We start from the raw sequence: 19,943 nt of genomic DNA on the forward strand, positions 1-19,943 counted from the left end.
CAGTAGTGACTGAAGTCCAGTTTGCCATTGTGTAACTATGAACAGTACACACTTTTGCTTAAGGCGCAGCTCGAGTGACGTTGAACATTATCCAGGAACACAACACTGACAATATGAAGAAAAAGTTCCCACACAAAACAAAAAATATGCGAATTATGGGGTTATGTGTTTTATGGTTCTATGTTCAGAACTTTTAATCTTTACATTAGTTTGTACCTCCTTGTCTTCTCACCTGCCAATTCAGCGACCAGCTGGAGCTCAAAGAAAATCAAGCTAATTCTCTACAATATTCATCCATCACCATAACTCTGCTGTTCACTCTGACTGACTTTAACTCCACAGACAATATTTCCTGGAGGCCCAGCAATATATAAATCATTGGATCCCTTGTATATTCTTTCAAACTTTTGTCCTGCTTGAGGCTTTTACTTGTAAATCTTAGCCTCCCATTCTCCTCTAACAGTCTATCTCAAGTGCATTGCCTTTCAGCAGTTTGAAGACTTGGATCATGTTCTCTCCCACCCCCAGTTTAATTTTTAATGATTTTTTAAAAAAAACTTGCATTTGATATTTTGTTGTATCCTGTGATTGAAACATTTCAAAGCTCTTCACAGGATTTATTATAGAATGCAGTGACCATTTGTTTGTAGCTGAACTTCAGGAGTCTGTGGGCTTCTCCTCCTAACTTAGTTTTAGAATCATCCTTTACACTCCACTCCGATGTTTCAGTGTTTTCTCCGAGTTCCCACATCCAAACCTACGCACAATGGGATCAAAAACACAGCAATTTCTTACAGGATCCTTCAACGATTGTTCAGGAGTTGCCAGTAGGGATGTCTTCACGTTGCCACAAGTATATCAAATCAATCACACTCGGCTCTGTTTCCCTTTGTTGTAACCATTTAAATTGTCATTGATACAATTTACGTATTGTAAAAGTCATTGACATAGATTAATATTGTCTCCATCCTGTCAAATGAGAGTTGAGAGAATTAATTGTTCTTGTTAAGTGCATTTTAATTGATACTCACGGTCGTAAATACGGGATTTACAAGAGGGTTTTGGATGAAGAAAGCCTGTTGATCCATTTGATTTCATCTTTCCCACCCTTCCATCTTCCCAATACAGCATTCAGCTGTTTATTAAATGGCTCCAGCAGCCTAGCCCGAACAATACTGCTGATAAACTATTTTAGCTGTTAATTACTCTATGGGTAAAGAAATATTTTCTGATGGTTGTCTTGAAATTCCCCTTTACAACTCTTAACCCAATGTCCCCTTCTTCTGCTGTCTTGGCATATCTGAAAGTATTGTCCTGAGCTTTCTCAATCCATTTATAATCCTACATACATCTATAAAGTCCTCTCTGAGACATAACAGTAGATGTAGGCAAAACTTAGCACAAGGGTTGATGACACAGCAGTTTCTGTGTGCCAGCTGATCTCAGCAGTTCCTCTAAGCAGGCTAGATAACTGCAAAAGGTTTCTTTTGGAAAAAAAAACAAATTTAGTTCACAACATGAAACTCATTTTGCTGCAATAGTAAATGTGGGCTCCATCCTGTTAAATGAGAGTTTTAACAATCACCACGTAGCCTGCAGTGCTCTTTCTGCGATGTAAATGTTTCATGGGGACAAGCATTGTTCTTAAAGAATTCTCAAATCAGGGAATTTTACAGCATGGAAGGAGGTTTTTCAGCCCATTGTACCTGTACCAGCTTTTGAAGAGCTAATTTTTGGTACTGCTCCTCTGCCCTTTCCCCGTATCCTTTTGGATATTGTTTTCTTTTCATATATTTGCCTAATTCCCTTTTAAAAGTTGTAATGGATTGAACTTCAACTATGGGTATCGGTAGCAGGTCTATTGCAGGTCTTAATATCTCTCTAACTTCCCCCTTTATTTTTATGATGATCATTATAAATGTATCCTCTCACATTACTAACTCACCAGCCTATGGAAGTAGTTGCTCATTATTTAAGTTGTGGGCCACATTACGCAATTGTAGAATAGTTACATTGACCGCAAGTTGGCCACCCCTGAGATTTAACTTATCAAAAACCCCTCCTAATTTTGAATACCTCTAGCAGGTATCCTCTCGGCCATTTCTGATTGATACGGGGAACTTTAATTCGAGAAAAAAAAAGTTTTCTTGAGCGTTTTGGAAAGAACGTTATTCATATGTTCCGGCAGAAAAGCAGAATTGCATTCCTTCATCTCAGAACTCAATCAGAAAACCAGTTAATGTGAGAAATCCAGGAGCGAGAGAATGGTGATGGCCTGAAACATGAATACATCAGAAACACAGACCATTGAGACTAATTGTTCCCAATTGTTTCAACAAGCAAAATTATTGTCTATCTATCTGCTCTTAGTCCTATGTTACCCCTGACTGATTGACGTATGGGCACTTGTCTCTTCTTCATGCCAGTAGCTCAGGAATTATCTTGCATTCAATCATCTCTATCTGCTTATTCCTTTAACCCTCAATTCCTATCCATAAACAGATATTCATCCAGTTCTTTTTTAAGGATAATGTACTAATTGGTTTACTGAAAGCCTATTTCCTACAGCCACCACTCTGTAGGAATAATAATTCGCTGATCTCAAATCATGCTGCAGGCTTGTTAGCGTTATACTCTGGTCCCTAGGATGTGTGCTCACAATCGGGGAAGCTGTTTGAAGTCTGAGCATGTTTACGAAAATACCACATTTCTTCTTTTTGATGAATAAATTCATCTGTATGTTTCTAATATACAAGCTGTCAGTTTTATTTCTCAATAAAATTATACGTGAGAGAGGTAACGGACTTCATCCGTGATACTTGAGTGTTTCCATATTTGTCATATTTGTAGTATTAATAATAATCCTGTCATTTGATATAGTGCCTTTCACATTGGGAGGATATTTCTAAGCGTTTCACAGGATGAGTTGCAAAGTGCAGTGATTGTATTTTATAGACAAATGCGGCAGCCAATTTTGAGCACAGCAATGTCTGACAAACCATGAAACCATGAAGTGAATGACCAATTATATTTATTTTTTGAGGATTTGTTGGCCAGGACACCAGGAGAAACTCCCTTTTCTTTTTGAATAGTGCCATGGTATCTTTAACATCCAAATTAAACTGTGGGGTCTTACTTTAACGTTTCATTCTCCAAAAATACAGCGCACCCCAGCATTACATGGGAATGCCAACCTAGATTGCATGAGTTCAAAGATCCGACATAATACTTGAACCCACAACATTTTGTGACCCAGAGGCGAGAGTAATATCAACTTAGCCAACATAGTCAAGCTGGCATCCATTCACATTTTCTTTCCTAACATTAAGTTAGTGCACAACAGTGTTCAGCTTATCTGTGCACAGATCTCATTTTGATAGCCGCCTTAAGGTTAATTGCATTGGTAACTGATTCTGTAGAGGGAGTGATGACCTTCTCAGACTGGGCCTTGTAAATCGCCCACATAATAGTTCAAGTAGTAATCGCATCCTTCCCTGATAAACTTCACCTCATGCTCGGTGCCCTCCAGATCTCACTAATCTACATTCTAACACAACTATTAAACCTGTGGTGACATGGTTATTATTCCAACTTTAATTAATTTATTTAAACAATTGGAGCTAAGAGCGGGTTTGTTTCTTGAATCAATATAGGTGTCTTCAGGGATTGATGCTGGTTGACAGGGTTTGGCTCAAAGTCTTGCCTTTTTAGTTGCGGTGGGCTGGCGAGCACTCTACCACGCTTAGGCTGTAGTGCCGCGCTTGCAGAGCTAGCAGCAGTTTAATTTGCATCCTATTGATGCAAACTGAATTCTTCTGCTTCAAATTACAATGCGTTTACATGCACTGAGCCCACAGCTGTAATTTACAGCAGAAAGCCTTAATGTCCAAGCGCTGGGAAAGTAGCGCTGGCACTAACCTTTTTGAAATAAGGGTATTTGTCTAATCTGAAATTGCAGGCAGGCGGGCAAACATTCTTAAACGCCAAGGCTGCAGATCTGGACAGGAGCAGAGAAAACATAAAACAGTCTGTGCTTTTGTCTGTTCGAGCTTTGCATCAAATTTGATGGGAAGATTCGGAGTGCTGCCGATTCTGACAGGATTATGAAAGAAATGGAACAACAATGCGAACCAATTTCAGGAGATTTTTTCCAGACACATTGAGAGTCACTCTGTTAATTTGCCTTCACTCCAAAATTAATGAAACTTTGGGTTTTATCCTTGATAAAGGAGAAGCCAGTCGTATCACTGACTGGCAAGCTTACTGCAGAACAATCTGGGGTGCGAAATTTGATTGGGCTATGCCTGTGTGTTTGCATCATCAGAAGTTGTATTCATTTGTTGCCAAGGAAAATTAAAACTGCTTCCCATAGGTAAGAGTTGTTCCAAGGCTGATCATTTAAGTGATTGTGGTGCTACAGTTTGCTTTGTTAAAGCTTTGTTAATTTATTCGGTGGAAAACGCGTGGAAGAGTACATCTGTTGAGCCTTTCTTTTGCAGTGAAGCAGTTTAGTCAGTGAGTTATCAGTACATCTTGGGAATTCTGAATGTTAATCCCTGGATCTTCATCACGTTCTTATGCTGTTTCTGTTCGACCCTGAGCTGTCCTTTCTCACTCATATCCGCTCCACAACTGGCACTGCCTTCCATCACCTCCGGAATGTCGCCAGACTACGGCACTACCTCACCCCTCACGCTGCTGAAACCCTGGTTCACGCCTTTATCACCTCAAGGCTGGACTATGGGAACTCTCTCCTCGCCGGCCTTCCCGGCACCTCCCTCCACACTGCAGGTCATTCAGAACTCTGCAGCTCGTGTACTGTCCCGCACCAGGCTTCGGGACCACATCACTCCCACCCTCACTCGCCTCCACTGGCTCCCCATCCCCCAGAGGATTGAATTCAAGATTCTCATCCTCACCTACAAGGCCATTCACGGCCTTGCTCCCTCCTACCTCTCCGACCTACTATCCCCCTACCTACCTGCCCGTACCCTCCGTTCCTCTGGCTCCGGTCTGCTCCACATCCCCCGCCCCAACCGCCCTACCATCGGTGGCCTTCAGCCTCTCAGCCCCCAGGCTCTGGAACTCTATCCCCCAGTGCCTTCGCCTTGCCTCCTCCCTTTCCTCCTTCAAGGCCGGTCTCAAGACCTTTCTCTTTGACCGTGCCTTCAGCTCCCCTCTCGACTCTGTACCCCCTCCTCGCTCCCTCCCTTCCCTCCCCCTGACCATTTCCCCCCTGCTCGGGTCCTGACCCAACTGTACAACGCCTTGGGACGTCCTCCCGATGTGAAAGGCGCTCTATAAATGGAATCTTGTTGTTGTTGTTGATATCTAGATTCCCGGGTTTGATTGCCAAGCAGGACAAAACCTTAGGCCAGTTTTCTTACTCCACACCCCTCTGTTTACCTAACAATACATAGGAACCCAGTTGTTAAACAATTGGTGGATCGCTTTCCATGGATAATAATCCCTTAAAAAAAATTGGATCACTCAATCCATGACTGTTTGTGGGACTTTGCTGGGCACAATTGGCTGCATCAAAATACAGTCAATTCACCTTCCAGTATATTCTGTGAAGCATCTTGAGACGTTTCAACAATGTGATAAGGCGCCATATCAAATGCAAGGATTATTATTAACATCCAAATCAAGCAGTTTAGTTCTTATGAATGTTGCCTTTGACTCTTTGAGCCCTGGATTCTTTAAGAGTTATACACTTGGGTTTTTTTCCTGAAACCTTTACAGAAATACATGCACTTTTTCTAAACTTTGAGAAATTAATGGGATCTAAAACATTTTATCTTTTTTGCTCTAACCTCTGGTTTGTGATGCAGAAATTCGCCCATATTCATCAAAGAGTTTACCTTCATTGTTCTGACAGCAAGCTTTTAAAATATTAGCCTGTAGACTCTTTCAGTAAAAAATATCAACAATTATTACTTTGCTTGATTTGGGGTGAGCTTTGGGGCTATCTTGATTCCGGTCAAATGTATTTAGTGTCAGCGGGTTTCAGGGCATTATGTGTTCAGCTACCTCTTCTGCAGAAATGTATTTTTTTTATATTGCTTGCTACCTTTGCCTCTCAGGGTGTCACGCTTAGTAAATGAAATCCTTACCACCAATAAATAATAATCTACAGGTTGTGTACCTGATGTTTGAAGAGAAAGTTGGCATGGATTTGACAACCAACCACGTTTATTAGGTTAAAAGGAGATCATCCTTTACTAGTGAGGACTAATTAGTGAGGGCTAAACTAGTGAGGACAGAGTTGTTCTGCAGTTAAAAACAATGTAGTGTACTTAAGTGAGTTAAATTAATCCACTGTTCACCAATGTCCTTTAATTCCTGAATAATTTAAACCATATATTCCAGCAGAACAAACCCTCGATTAGCTTAAAGTGCACATTGCTGTATTTTCCGTCGAGTCACATCTCCCACCCTAAACCTGCAGATATTACTCATTCTATATATTAGATCTTCCATAAAAGATAATTTCCCTAATGACATATTTAAGAGCTGTCACCACACTGTTAGGGAAAGATGGCGTTATAATGATTTAAGATCCTTTTGAAATCAGAGTGGTGCACCTGGATCCCATTAGAAGAGGTGATTAGATCACCCGAAAAATCATAACTGGAAAATTATATGTGAATAATGCTAATTAATAATATCAGAAAGTAATTTAAAACTTCTACAGTTCGAGCCCAGATGGCTTCAAGATTAAGATGCCTTCTTTGCCTTCAGATGCTTGTGCGCAAAATCAAGCTCAGGAATGAGTGATGAGGCTCGCTCTCAATGATGAGTGTGAGGACCCCACTATAAATGGTTACTAGCACTCTCAGTCTGTTCCCCCACCCAAATGAATGCTTGGCATAAGCTTCGCTCAATCTGTCTTCTGAGCACAGGAAGCCCAAACCGTAGGATGGTTGAGCTGCTTCTCCAGAGGGAGAAAGGTGAAGCTAACCTGGGCAACTTTACATTTCCTCCAAGCATTCCGTGTAGCTCGGTTGGTTGAGTGTGTTTTTCAAAAATATGTATCATGTTACTGCTGGAGAGGAGTGCTCCATTGCCACTACCTTTCAACGAGAGATGAAACCAAAGTACTGACTACCTGATGGAGGTTAAAGATCCCATGGGACAAGTTGAAAATAGAAAGTTTTCCCTGGCCAACAATCCCGCAGACAATATTTAATCATTCGCTTCATCGCAGTTCGTGAGACATTGTTGTGTGCAAAATTGGCTGGTGATTTGTCTACGAATTACATTCACAACAATTTACAATAAATCCAGTGACATCCACCCAATATAAAGGGCGCGCACTAAATGCAAGGATTATTATTGAGGCTTGAGCTCAATCTTTATTGGCAAAATCCCTATTAGTATGGCCTTAGCTGGACAAGTACCATGCTGCATGCTCACTATTTGACAAGCTTTTATGCATCTGGCTATGTAGTGGCATTCATAGAAACCCAGTCAGCTGAAAAATAATGCCTGACATTGGAAGATGGATGAGATGGGAGAGAGTGGAATAACTACAGAAGAAAAAAATGAGAAATTTAAGTTGTGAGTTCTACCTAATAAACTTTGCTGTTCAGTCAAAGTATCCCTTTTCTCTACTGCTGTGGTCTAATCTAGCAAGCAAAGCGAGCTTGTGGGAGTGAGTTTCTGGCACTTCAGACTTATATTGTTAGACCCTGGTAAATGTGATACTTTCCAGATCAAATAGAAAAGAAAAAAATTATTGATATTAGAGGATACAAATACTTTGCTCTCAAAATCTAAGTCGAGGTAGAAGCTTAGAACATTTGTTTTATGTTTTCATACAATTTACCTCACCAGCATCAATACTCCTTCTGACTGCTCCTCCCTATAGTATGCTGTGGCTTTAATATATTTTTATGGTGCTGATGTGATCCCAAACGAGTGTTGTAAGAAATGCTTCCATGTACATAAAACACCCTTTTTGATTTTTCTGGCAGTTATTTGATTTGATATTGCTGAAGCGAAATTGTGTAACGTGGAGTTCATTTTTTCCGTTGATCTGGGTCAAATATTCCCATTCTGGAAATAACAAGTTAATGTGTAGCTTGTTGGATTGTCTTTTGATCATGAATAGGTAGATAATAGGATCTAACCTGCTGATTGGGCTAATACCCCACTGGTTAACAATTATCAAGTGCATGCTGGTGCTCTTAATTATGTAACTGCAGTAACTGCAAATGAAAAGGGTTACAGGTGATTCATTTTCATAGGTTATTTAATAATAATAATAATAATAATATTACGTCTTATTACTTTGAGACGTCTCAAAGCGCTTCACGGTATATACTGTAAAGTGAATTTACAGTATATCCTGTGAAGTAAGTATACATGCTTTCATTACATCAAGGCTTGACGATGCAAACTCCTTGCTTGTTGGCCTCCCCAACTCCTCCCTCCATAGGCTGCAGATCATCCAAAACTCTGCAGCCCATGTCCTCTCCCACACCAGACTCTGTGACCCGATCATCCCCATCCTCGCCCAAGTCCACTGGCTTCTCATTACACAGAGGATACAGTTCAAGATCCTGGTCTGATACTCTGATTGTCCAGTGCCTTGCAATGACCGACGTAAAAGGCGCTATACAAATGTAATTCTGTTGTTGTTGTTGAATTGACTGTATATCTTATGGGCGACATTTACCTAAATAAGGGCAACTGTATTCATTTGAACAAAGTAAATCCATGGGCCAAAAAGCCTAATCTGCAATTTGGAGCAAAACAGCATATTGGCATAACAGCACCTACATGGCACAAGCTTCTGACTCCTGGTAAAAATGTTAAAATGTGTCGTCTGCATTAACTTAGCAGCTCAAATGCCAGGCTTGAAGTAGGCATCAGAACCATTCAGCTCCTGCAGCTCCCTTGTGTGCCTCCTTCCAAAAGCGGACATCAACATTTGACCGAGTATTTTACCCCAAAAAATGTTGCATTTCCTGAGATTGACTGATTTACAATGCAGCGACTTACAGACTTAATGGTTTTTAATGAAGAGTGCAGAGATTAGAACAGTATAACATTTGAAGTGATAAATCCAATTTACTTTTGAGAGTTAATTCTCAGTATTACCTGACGTAAATTAGATGCACTGAAGGCTATGTATTGAACAAACGGGTTGCGAAATATGCTTTCATCTCTAAATTGCTTTTGTGTTGATAGACAGCCCGGCCAGTCTGAGTTGCAGAGCCTTCTTCGGCTACAGTGGAGTGAACCCTATAATTTACTGGATGAAAGGTGAAAAGTATATAGAAGAACTGGAGGATGGTCCAATCAAAGAGAGCGATATCAGGTAAACAAAGTTATATCATTTCCCCAAAACTTTTAAATTCATACAATCTGTGGCATGCTATAAAACCTCCGTTTAAGCTTCGGGGAATGTAACTTGACAACAAAATCGAACTTTCCGTAGTAGTAATTTTACCTCATAAACATGTCTTGTAAATTGACCTAAGACAATTAAATTGAAATAGCAATCCATAGCCTGCAGTGTTTTTCAGTTAGGTTTTGAAATATGGCCATTTGTTTAAATTGTACAGTGGATTTTAGCACAATAGCTCTGCCACTAAATGGAATATTTCATGAATATAAATCTTGTGTCACAAACTCTCCAATCATTGTTAAATGTTCCTTTCTGAGATGCTCTAATATCTGGTTTGCAGTGGTGTTATGTGTTTTTGGGGTTAGGTTGAACCTGTTTGCTTGCCGACCAAAGATAAAAACACAAATACCTTTTTGTTTAAATAGGTTTGTTTTCTGACTTGATTAAAATTGCTTCAGTTACTTTGTTTAACCTCTGTTTTGGAAATGATGAGCAAATGTAGAATTAAATTTGTTTGATGGCAAAGTGGGTTAAAACTTGCTTCTCGGGTCAGAACTTAAATGCAGCAAAGAGAACAAACTATAGCCTTGTTGATGGCTACAAAAAGCCCCATGTGAAAGGTATTATGATAAACTCAAAATTTGCCAATGCCCAAGTTAAACCAAGCAGTGCAGTTCTGTTTTGCACTATAAATAGGGGGATTGTTAACTGCACTGGCTTAGAAGAGTGTTCCTGGGTTCAAAATCAACCTAGATTGTTGGGATGAAAATGTGGTGAGGGGCTTTCTCTTTAAACTGCTGCAACCCCTGTGCTAATGATGCTTCTACAATGGTGTTAGTTTGGGATTTCCAGGAATGGCAATGCATGTTATTTTATTATTATACATGAGAAATTAAAATACATGAAAAATGATTTCCACTGGTTGTGAAAAGCGGTGACTTCAGTGTAAGATCGTGACCAAAGGAGCAAATGCGGGAGATTAGGAGATTTTTTTTGTGTACGCAGAATCCATGTCAGGTTTCAAGAGGGAACTGGATAGATATCTAAAAGGAAGGAGCAGTAAGTTGAAGGGGATTAGAGAAAATCAGGAAAATTGGACTGAATAGTTGCTCTATCAAAGAGCCAGCACAGACACAATGGGCCGAGCAGCCTTCTACTGTGTGGAAAGGTTAGATGGTTCTAAGTCAAAATGGTGTGTGACTCGGAGATGGCAATGTTCCCATGACGAGGTCGCTCTTGTTCTGTTGGAAAACTCCCACGAGAAAAGACTTTATGTAGTTGCTTAATGTTCAGCTTTTAAATAAATGGCATGAAATTGGACCCAATTTAGCATTGACTCTGCAGTCAGTCAGTGAGGTAACAAGGGAACAGATGTGAATAGAAATATTCACAATAGTGTTGTTCACGTTTTTTTTTCTCTCTCTCTCTCTCGGAATGCTGTTGGGTCTATTATTGGAGCAGAGTGGAGGGAGCTTTTCTCCATTTCTAACAAGTGTTATAATGTGGAAGTTCTTGATGCTGAGTCTAAGTGCTAAAAGTGAGAAAATATTCAATTTCCAAGGACCGATATTCTGCGCCTTAACAACCACAAAAGATGTTCATGCCTTGATGCATATATGCATTTCATTAAGAAACCCGCAAATATAATGACAGAGATATTAACATATCTAATCAGACGAGTAAATTTGAAAGTGTAAAAAAAAATTGCACATGATTTGGGGAGAAACAAATAATCCAGAATGTTCAGCAACTGAATCAGGTTGAGAATGTAACTGTATGATTAGGTTAGGGTTAGACTCTCTTCAACATGTTTTCCCATATCTCTGATCTACTTGATCATCAATAAATATGATGAAATGGTAACATAATAAATATGTACCATGAGCATGTATGTATGTATGTATGTTTACTAGGTATAAGGCATATCCCTGTTATATACTCTGTTGTGTTCTGTTGGTGTACAATTATATTGATTTATTAATGCTAAGAGACCTTAAACCAGGCATCAAGCATATTTGTAAGGATTATACATTATTGTGTTCATTTCAGAACCGATTGGATGTACAACACACAAACAGTTATTTGACTGCAATGCACCATTTTCGGATCAGAATAATATCCATTAAAATTTAATGTTTATTGAAAAACCATGTCTTGCTGAGTGAAGGGAATAAATGCCACTCATAGCTCACTCATAGGAAAGTCTGATGTTTTTCATTTGTGGGTTTCCAAATCTTACTTTCTTGCTGGGGAAGATGTCAGTCATGTTTTGCAATGTGCACCATGTATATATGGCTAATGACTGTACATAACCTCTGGTTAACATGTGAATAGGTTTGCATTTCGATTGCAACCTTTGGAACACACAGCACAAATTTCACTTTGCAGGAGCTGTAATAAAAGCAAACAATGCCGGAAAGGGACAGCGAGTAAATTAGCCGCTGAAAAAAAAGAAGCTAGGTTAAAGTTTCGAGTGCGACCCTTCATCAGAACATGAGCTGTCATCAATCTGTTTATGCAGCATTTTTGCTTTCTGATTTAATGACATCCTCGGGTTGCCACTGCTGCCACTCAGATTGCTGCTCATCTTGGAAGGGCAGACATCAAAGATAGGAGCAGTGAGTCACCTCAGCCTTAGCTGGCAGTGATCATTATGAATGTCATCATGAGTGGAGTGTGCCCTTTAAAAAAGCATTGGGGACTATTGGGAAAAATGGGCTGTTGGCCTACTATCTGCTGTGCAGATAGAACTCCACAGACCCAAAAAATGTTACATTCATTGCAATTTCTGCATATCGGATTGGGAGATTTGCAAATGGCAATCCCAAAGCGGGAACGTTATAGAGAGAGATGAACCCTTCGAGAAAGCCTGTCCGTTTTTGCTTCAGGCTTTGCAATCCGTGAATCTTGCAATTTGCTACCCGTGAAATCATAAACAGCGCAATAATTTTGATTTTGTAAATATCGCATTTTAGACGCCCAACGCACAACCCAGCCCCCCCCAACACACACACACACACACAATCTCCACATAAATATCCGACTCTGACAAGCGTCTGGAAAAGTGACCTCTGACACGAGTTATCAATAATAATAATCCTTGCATTTGATATAGCGCCTTATCATATCTTCGAGACGTCTCAAAGCGCTTCACAGAATATACTGTAAAGTGAAATGACTGTATATTTGTGGGCGAAATCACCATGATGCACGCACTGGCTGCCTTCAATCCTGTGGCATGTGTTGAACCTCAGATATGCTTAATACATGCTGCATGCAGAAATCAATGCTCAGTAAAACGTTAGCTGGATCCAAACTGTGCAAACATAACCCTACATCCGTTACCCAAGACACCCACGCTCTTACAAGACAACAGACTTTCTTTGATCCTTTTTTTTATTTGACTCAAGTGACACCTACAATTGTATGGAGGGTGAATAGTTAGGTAATTACAAACTGCAATCCCTTTTATGACCTTATCGGGTTGTAATTTGAATAAATAATTATGCATATTTTTTTCAAACCCTCTGACCGCGGTAGCATTTTGTTACTCTGTGCGTTTGTTTCAAACCTTTGTGTTTCTGAAAGGCACCCTCTTGTGAAATACCAACCATTTTGTTTTTATCACTGTAGTTAGTGTTCAGTATCATTCAGGCATTGCATTTTTACAATGATATTTCCTGTTTTTGAAAAAAATCTCCTCCTGATAATTGCTTGGCTTTTTTTAAAATTTCATCTCAAAGTCTGATCAGGCTTTCCATTGCTCCTCTAAGTCATGCTAAATGAATCTTTTGGTTGTTTAAGTCATAAATAATAGTGATTCCTGAGTGTATCCAGATGTGCGTGACCCTGCCCGCTGGAACTCTATTTAGATGTGGCTCTGGAAGTAGATCACACTGGAGCAGAGTTTTCACGAGTCAGTGTGACCACAGATCCTGATATTCACAGGCAATCCTTATTCACATTCACAGACAATTATTAATAATAATAATAAGATTAAATTGGTCACTTCAATCCACGACTATTTGTGGGACACTGCTGTGTGCAATTGGCCTTCGCGTTTCACCCACAAAATTTAGTCGATTCACTTTACAGCATATTCTGTGAAGCGCTTTGAGACATCTCAAAGACATGATAAGGCGCAATATCAAATGCAAGGATTATTATCCGGGTAACAAGTACCACATTCACAGCCTTATTTTATCAGCAGACAAATGGCTGCGATAGCCAACTCTCTAAAATTACAAATGGCACCGCTTTTGCATGTTGCCTCTCACATTGCACAATTTGTTTCCTTAATTCTGTCAAACTGTCTACAGTTATACGGCTTCTTCAGCAAAGCACAAATGCTGCTCGAGGTCAAGTTTGACCTTCCGTCACAAGTCCGCGACTTGTCAAGGCTCAACAAGCAGTTGTTCATTAGGGAAATCTGTCCAAAAGTCAACTGCTGATTGCACCTTGTAAGCTCGCAGTGACGGAATTGAACCTGACTAGCAGATTGCACTTCAATTCTCCTGCAGAATCAGAAGCTCGACAAATCAGGCAGCATTCAGCCTCCCTCAATTGGCCTCTGGTTTCTGCAGGCAAGAGACGGCAGTGTGAATATTTGGATGCCTGATACAGTGTCTTCATTACAGGGGCTATTTGAAGCACAGAGCTGTAACAATGCCTGTTTTAATTAACTGTTGCGAAGCATGTTAAAAATTATCAGTATTCCCGCTGGGGTTTGAAGTTATTGGACATGCATATGTAATTTAGTGGGTCACCAGCTAATTTCCACTGATAGTGGCTGAGGATTCATTTCAAGCACACCAAGCTGCAGATGAAATGGAGCGAGTTTATTTCAAGGTCACCGTCAATGGAGATTGATGCACAGCTCAACCAGACATAAACCTCTTGGTACTTATTGTGGATAGATCTAAAGTTACTTGAGCACATGCCCGGCCATATTACTTTGGTGGTGATAACACACAGTATTTCCAATGAGAATCGTCAGTACAAGTACAGCACTGCAGTCCCATTACTGACCTTTGACAGATGTGTGAGTACTTTCTAAATGCAATGCCTATCCAACACCCTGATGCTCTGTGTGCAATGGGAGTTGTAAGTTCAGTCTTGAAGCAGTGCTCCATGTTCATGACGCTGTCGAAACCTTGGGCAAGTTTCCTTACTTCACACGCCTAATAATAATCCCTCCAAAAAACAAAAACAATAATAAATTGGTCATTTTTAATCCACGACTGTTTGTGGGACATTGCTGTGCGCAATTGGCTGCAGCGTTCGCCCACAAATATACAGTCAATTCACTTTACAGTATATTCTGTGAAGCGCTTTGGGACGTCCTCCCAACGTGAAAAGCGCTATATCAAATGCAAGGATTATTATTATTTATTAGAACAGTAACTGATCAAAAGGTCAACACAAGCGTTCCACATTGCCTGACATTTCATTGGGTACTGCCAGCTTCATTTGTTGAGCTCAAAAGCTCGGCCCTTTCTGCATTTTCATGAACATATAATATAATCAAAACCAAACCGTCTGATGCTGGTGACATTCTAGAACATTCATGCCTTACCCCATTGCCTCCCCACCTTTAAAGCCCACCATAAAATCTACCTTTACGGCCGCAATTTCAGCCACCTTTTCCATGCACACCCCCCTCCCCCCGCCTCCCGCCCAACCCACTCCTCTCAAACTCTCTTCACCTCCTACCCCCAAAGCTTAGCTCCTAGTCTGCAATGTCAAATGCTTTGAGACGGGCTCCCGATGTGACAGGCGCTATATAAATGTAAATTGTTGCTGTAATACAGGAATAGGCTGCCCCACAGTCTATATTATAGGCGAAAGATTGTTATAAAGATGATATGACCCTTACCCCTTCATATGTACTGTGTGAAGAATTGCACATTGTAATGAAAGCTCACAGGTTCTGTAGCAATAGTAATGTAGTTATTCAATCCTAAACGGGATCATGTTCATGTTTACATCAAGCAGTCAGTGGTGCATACCAGACCCTGTGTCTCTATGTAATAGCAGCTGTTAAATATTAGAGTTCAATTTTACTTATATTTTTCCTTTTCAAGCAGAGCTATGTTGTGGTAAAAGATAGAAAATATTAGCAGCAGTTCACTTTTTAACCTATGTCACGTTCTGCAGCAGAAATTTCCTGGAGAAAGATCAAACTTGTATTTTTAAAGCACTTTATCAAATTCTCCGCATCTCACAATTGCTTTCAAGGATAGTAAATGTTTGTGAAGGCAACTTGCACCAGGAATATCTCAAAAGAAGCCATGATATGAATGACCAATGAATCTGCAGGATTGTTAGCCAAAAGACTGCAAGGAACCTGCCAAGGGAATAGTTTCCAGAATGGATTGGAGGGTAAAGTAAGGTGATTGTATATTGAGAGGAAAAAAGACATTGCAGTATAAAAGCTGGTACCATGGGTTTTTTGCAGTGAATAATAAATACACCTGCCAAATCCATCATTCTCAAACACTAGTAATGTTCCTTGTCGCAGTTCCATGAGCAGCTGCGACACAACTAATCTCTGTTTCACCAGTTCACGAGTCCGAGTCCTTTCTCCTCAGGTAGATTACTGCTGTGTCCCTCCACCTAAAATAGCAGCAGTTTGTTAACATGCAACAAGGGAGCTATTGAAGCAGAAATGCATCTAGAGGTTGCTTTTCCCCAGCAATATTTCAGCAGCAGGATGTGTTTCTCGTTCTCCAGAGTTCTGAAAGAACACCTCGAGGAGAAAGAAGTGGAATTATCATTGTTATTTGATTCTGTCAAAGAAGCTGATTTGGGGAATTATACCTGTATTGTGGAAAATCGAATTGGACAATCACAAGGCAGCCTTCTTCTGCAAAAGAAAGGTAAAATATTTTGATTTAACGTATTGTTATTTTAAAAACAGTTCTTCGAACAATATAACCAGCTAAAAGAATATGGAGAAGATCTTTAACATATGTCAATGCAGAGCCATAAATGACTTATTTCTAAGCAAAAATGCAAAGACCTTCTAAGCTGTACCAAGCCATACATTTGTATGAGTGTACAGTGCCCTCTGCTGCCTTATGTTGTGCTTTGGATCCTTAGATTGCCTCAGGTNAAAAAAAGGCCATTTTAATTATCTTCAAAAGTTGATACCTTTCTTTTAAGTAAGAAGCAGTGTTTTGCATAGGATTCCATTAAGGAAGAAATTGATCGAATGCTTCACAAACATTCTCACGTCTACACAGCACATTTTGAAATGGAGGGAGTGCTGTGACATAATACATTGTGACAGTTGAGTTTTTTGATGAATTTTGCCAAGCTGAACGTTTTTTTTAAGAGCACTATTTCCAATGATAGCTCAGATTTACAGTATCTTTCAGTTTTAGTATTTCAACTGTTCCGAAGAGTATTTGACAAATTATCACAAAAGACAGCCATGCTAGCAGTAGCTTTAAACACTGAATACATTTTTTAAGTCCTTAATACAAGCTGGGTTAAACAAAATCAGCCAATTGCACTTTACAAATCGGTTGTTTTACACAATACATTGAGCCACAAAGCCTGAACTGGAAAATGACTCTGATGCTATTAAAATAAAGTGATTGTGATCAAAGCGGAGTTTTTTTTATTATCTTCACACAGAAATGGTTGGATTTCGCAAAGAGGTTTGAGGGTATATTTCTCCAGAGTATTAAAAAAAGGCCAAATCCATCATTTATTTTTCAATAGTTTGGCCTCTCTAATCGTACTGTAATGCATGAAGGTAACCACTGAGAACATAAACATGACAAACTGGATATTTGTAACTCTAATGGACTGAAGATTTATGAACGGTATGGATCATTAGCAGATGGATTTGTCAGAAAAAATCCAGCACCAGCCGACACAAACAGTCTCGTATATTTTTCTTTTCACCATGCGTTCTAAAAGAGTGAGGCTTCAAATTAAATTTCGGGCTCAATTTTAACATGCTGCTGCCTAAGAATCATGGTACGACATAAAAAGCCAAAAGGTGATATTGTCACTAGCATAGTAGTCCGTATGGAAGCTGAACTCTGTATTCTCAACAATGCAAGCTATTTCTTTCTGCACCTAACATGTTCATTCATTGCATATCTTGCTATAATTGTGTAAAACGGCACAATCAAATTGCAAGCATGGATTCATGGATTATCTCCATCACTGCTGTCATCACAAATGAGTAGATATTCATCGCAGCATCAAATGATTATGCAGGAAAGGAGTCTATTCCACATATACACAATGGTGGAGGCTTTGTTTTGTCTCTGATCTTGGTTGGCATTACTTGTGTCCATTGTGTCTTATCACCAATGGTAGCAAAAAATACACAAAGGTTTATGAAATATACAACCGAGAACTATATAATTGTCTGTAAATATGCCTAAACTGGAGAATACTGTGTTGGTTGGAGTTGCCCTTGTTGATAAGGAGAATTAAGTGATTAGTTCCTTGGGAGCCAGCAATCGCACTTTCATTAGTCATCATCATGGCAATGCTTATTCATCAAAAATCAAGATTTCTACCTCTCTCCCAGTTCTTTCAACGAGATCTTTTTAGTACAGCGGCATCCAGGGCAGAGCAGGAGATTCATCTTTAAAAGTTACTTGCAAGTGGTAAAAATCCTGGACCAAAGGGAGAACTTCGTAACTTGGAGAAGGGAGTTTCCCATATTAACTGCAGTGCACTTTCACGTCTCTATTCATTGTTATTGAAGCACAACTGCTTCAGCAAGTTTCACTGAATTACATTTGTCCTCGTTCATCTGTCGTCAACTTTTGACGGGTCACGGAATCCGAGAACAAGAAACACATTCACGTCCCATTCCTCGTGCACATTCTTAAGAATTGTGGGCTAATCCCGTTAAGAACAAGATTCCCAGGAACGCACACACAGGGAAACAGTAAGCGAATAACCAGTACGGACTGTGACTTTGTGATGAGGTTTGTCAGTTTACACCTGGGTTGATGACCAAACATCTTGACATGCTCTTATCTCAGTTAGACGCATTAGCCCATTTTGTTCCACTTCTAACTCCTGTTAGCTGATCAAACAGCGACATTTAGTGAATCGTCACGTTGACATGGAGATCTAGTGTTTGCTACCTGAAAGGAGACACATTAAACTAAGGGTCCACATAGGGGAACAATGACAAGTAGCACTGTTCCAATTCCATTTCATAACGTTCGTTTAGCTCCATCAAGATCATTAACAACAGCTGTTACCTTAAGTTTGTCGTGGTTTATATTCACTTCACATAAAAAGGACAAATAATTTTAGGATTACTATTTGGCAAAGTTAGGAAAGTTGTGGTGACCTTACCAGTGAAACATAGGAAAGTTAACACTCAGTTTCTACCTCCACTTTATAAATTATAAATGACCTATTGTGGAACCACATGTAGATTATCCCCATTGTGAGTTTCCAGATTAATTGTTTTTTGAAAGACCATTGAAAGCTTGTAGCAGGTAAAATTAGGTTATTTGCCTTAAATATTTCTCACTAAAGCATTTCAGGCTTGATGTTTTATTTCTAATAGAATATATTTGGCTTTTAGTTGAGTCTGTGTATGTACTCATAGGGTTTGAGGCATTTGGTGCGAAGGAATATTATATAGTGGAATGCAGAACACTGAGGTTGCAATGGTAGGTTTTCACAAACTTTATGAACTCCAACTTATTTTTCATAATAGGAAAGTGTTACTGTATGTGACACAGACATAAGATCTAAATTTTGTCATCAATTGGAAGGATATAAATTCTCAGTAATATCCATTAAGATTTGCATCATTTCTAAAGTAGGTGTTGAGTCTGCGTTCAATACGTCGCTGTATTGCTAAATTATTTTTGTGTTCCTTGCTGAAAGAATGTTTGTGCTTCGGTGCAGTTCACAGTTTCTATTGTTGTCCTTTATTCCAGATCTGATGTACAGAGTGGAACTCGCTGGTGGCTTGGGAGCCATCATTCTCCTGCTCACCTTTCTTGTAACGATATACAAATGCTATAACATTGAAATTATGCTCTTTTACCGGAGTCATTTTGGAAATGACGAAGCTGAAGACGGTACATGTTTTTCTGATGAAATGCTTCTGCTGTGTAAATGGAAAACTTTCTTTTCTTATTATTGAAGGCTATATTTGCTTTCAGTAGCAAAGGTTTGTGCATTGCGGCTGTGATTTTATTCCCCTGTAAATCCAGATTCTCGCAGGGCTCTAATTTAACCATTTTTCATCAAAAGATCTAAACGATATGAAGTGCCGTGTTACTAGAAGAGAAGTCCTTATTGCGAGCTTTCTTTATAGCGTAAATTATTTTAATTTAGAACATATACATCCTTGTGCTGCTGCCTTATTTTTCACAACATCAGCTATAGCGCAGCATTTATTTTTAGATTCCTAAATGATATCTCTACCAGAAAAATTACTTGAATAAGATAAAAATGGTTTGTCCTTTGACTCTATTCTACATTTTTCACGCCTCCCCTCATTCTTTGAAGGCATTTGATTTTTTTAAACAATTCCACTGCTACCTTGCCCAGCTAGCCAATACTCAGTCTTACCATTGAATGT

At 39.5% G+C, this 19,943-nt stretch overlaps 1 protein-coding gene across 1 annotated transcript in view; it reads left to right on the top strand.

Moving 5' to 3' along the window:
• il1rapl2 (interleukin 1 receptor accessory protein-like 2) overlaps positions 1–19,943 on the top strand; it is a 199,816-nt gene that overhangs the window by 169,536 nt on the left and 10,337 nt on the right. Inside the window, exons 7-9 of the mRNA XM_042340732.1 lie at positions 9,203–9,328; positions 16,091–16,236; positions 19,294–19,437. Of these exons, the coding sequence (XP_042196666.1) occupies positions 9,203–9,328; positions 16,091–16,236; positions 19,294–19,437 (416 nt within the window). The remainder of the gene's footprint in view (positions 1–9,202; positions 9,329–16,090; positions 16,237–19,293; positions 19,438–19,943) is intronic.

This window comes from Callorhinchus milii, unplaced genomic scaffold (assembly GCF_018977255.1).
Source record: "Callorhinchus milii isolate IMCB2004 unplaced genomic scaffold, IMCB_Cmil_1.0 Scaffold15, whole genome shotgun sequence".
NCBI classification, from domain to species: Eukaryota; Metazoa; Chordata; class Chondrichthyes; order Chimaeriformes; family Callorhinchidae; genus Callorhinchus; species Callorhinchus milii.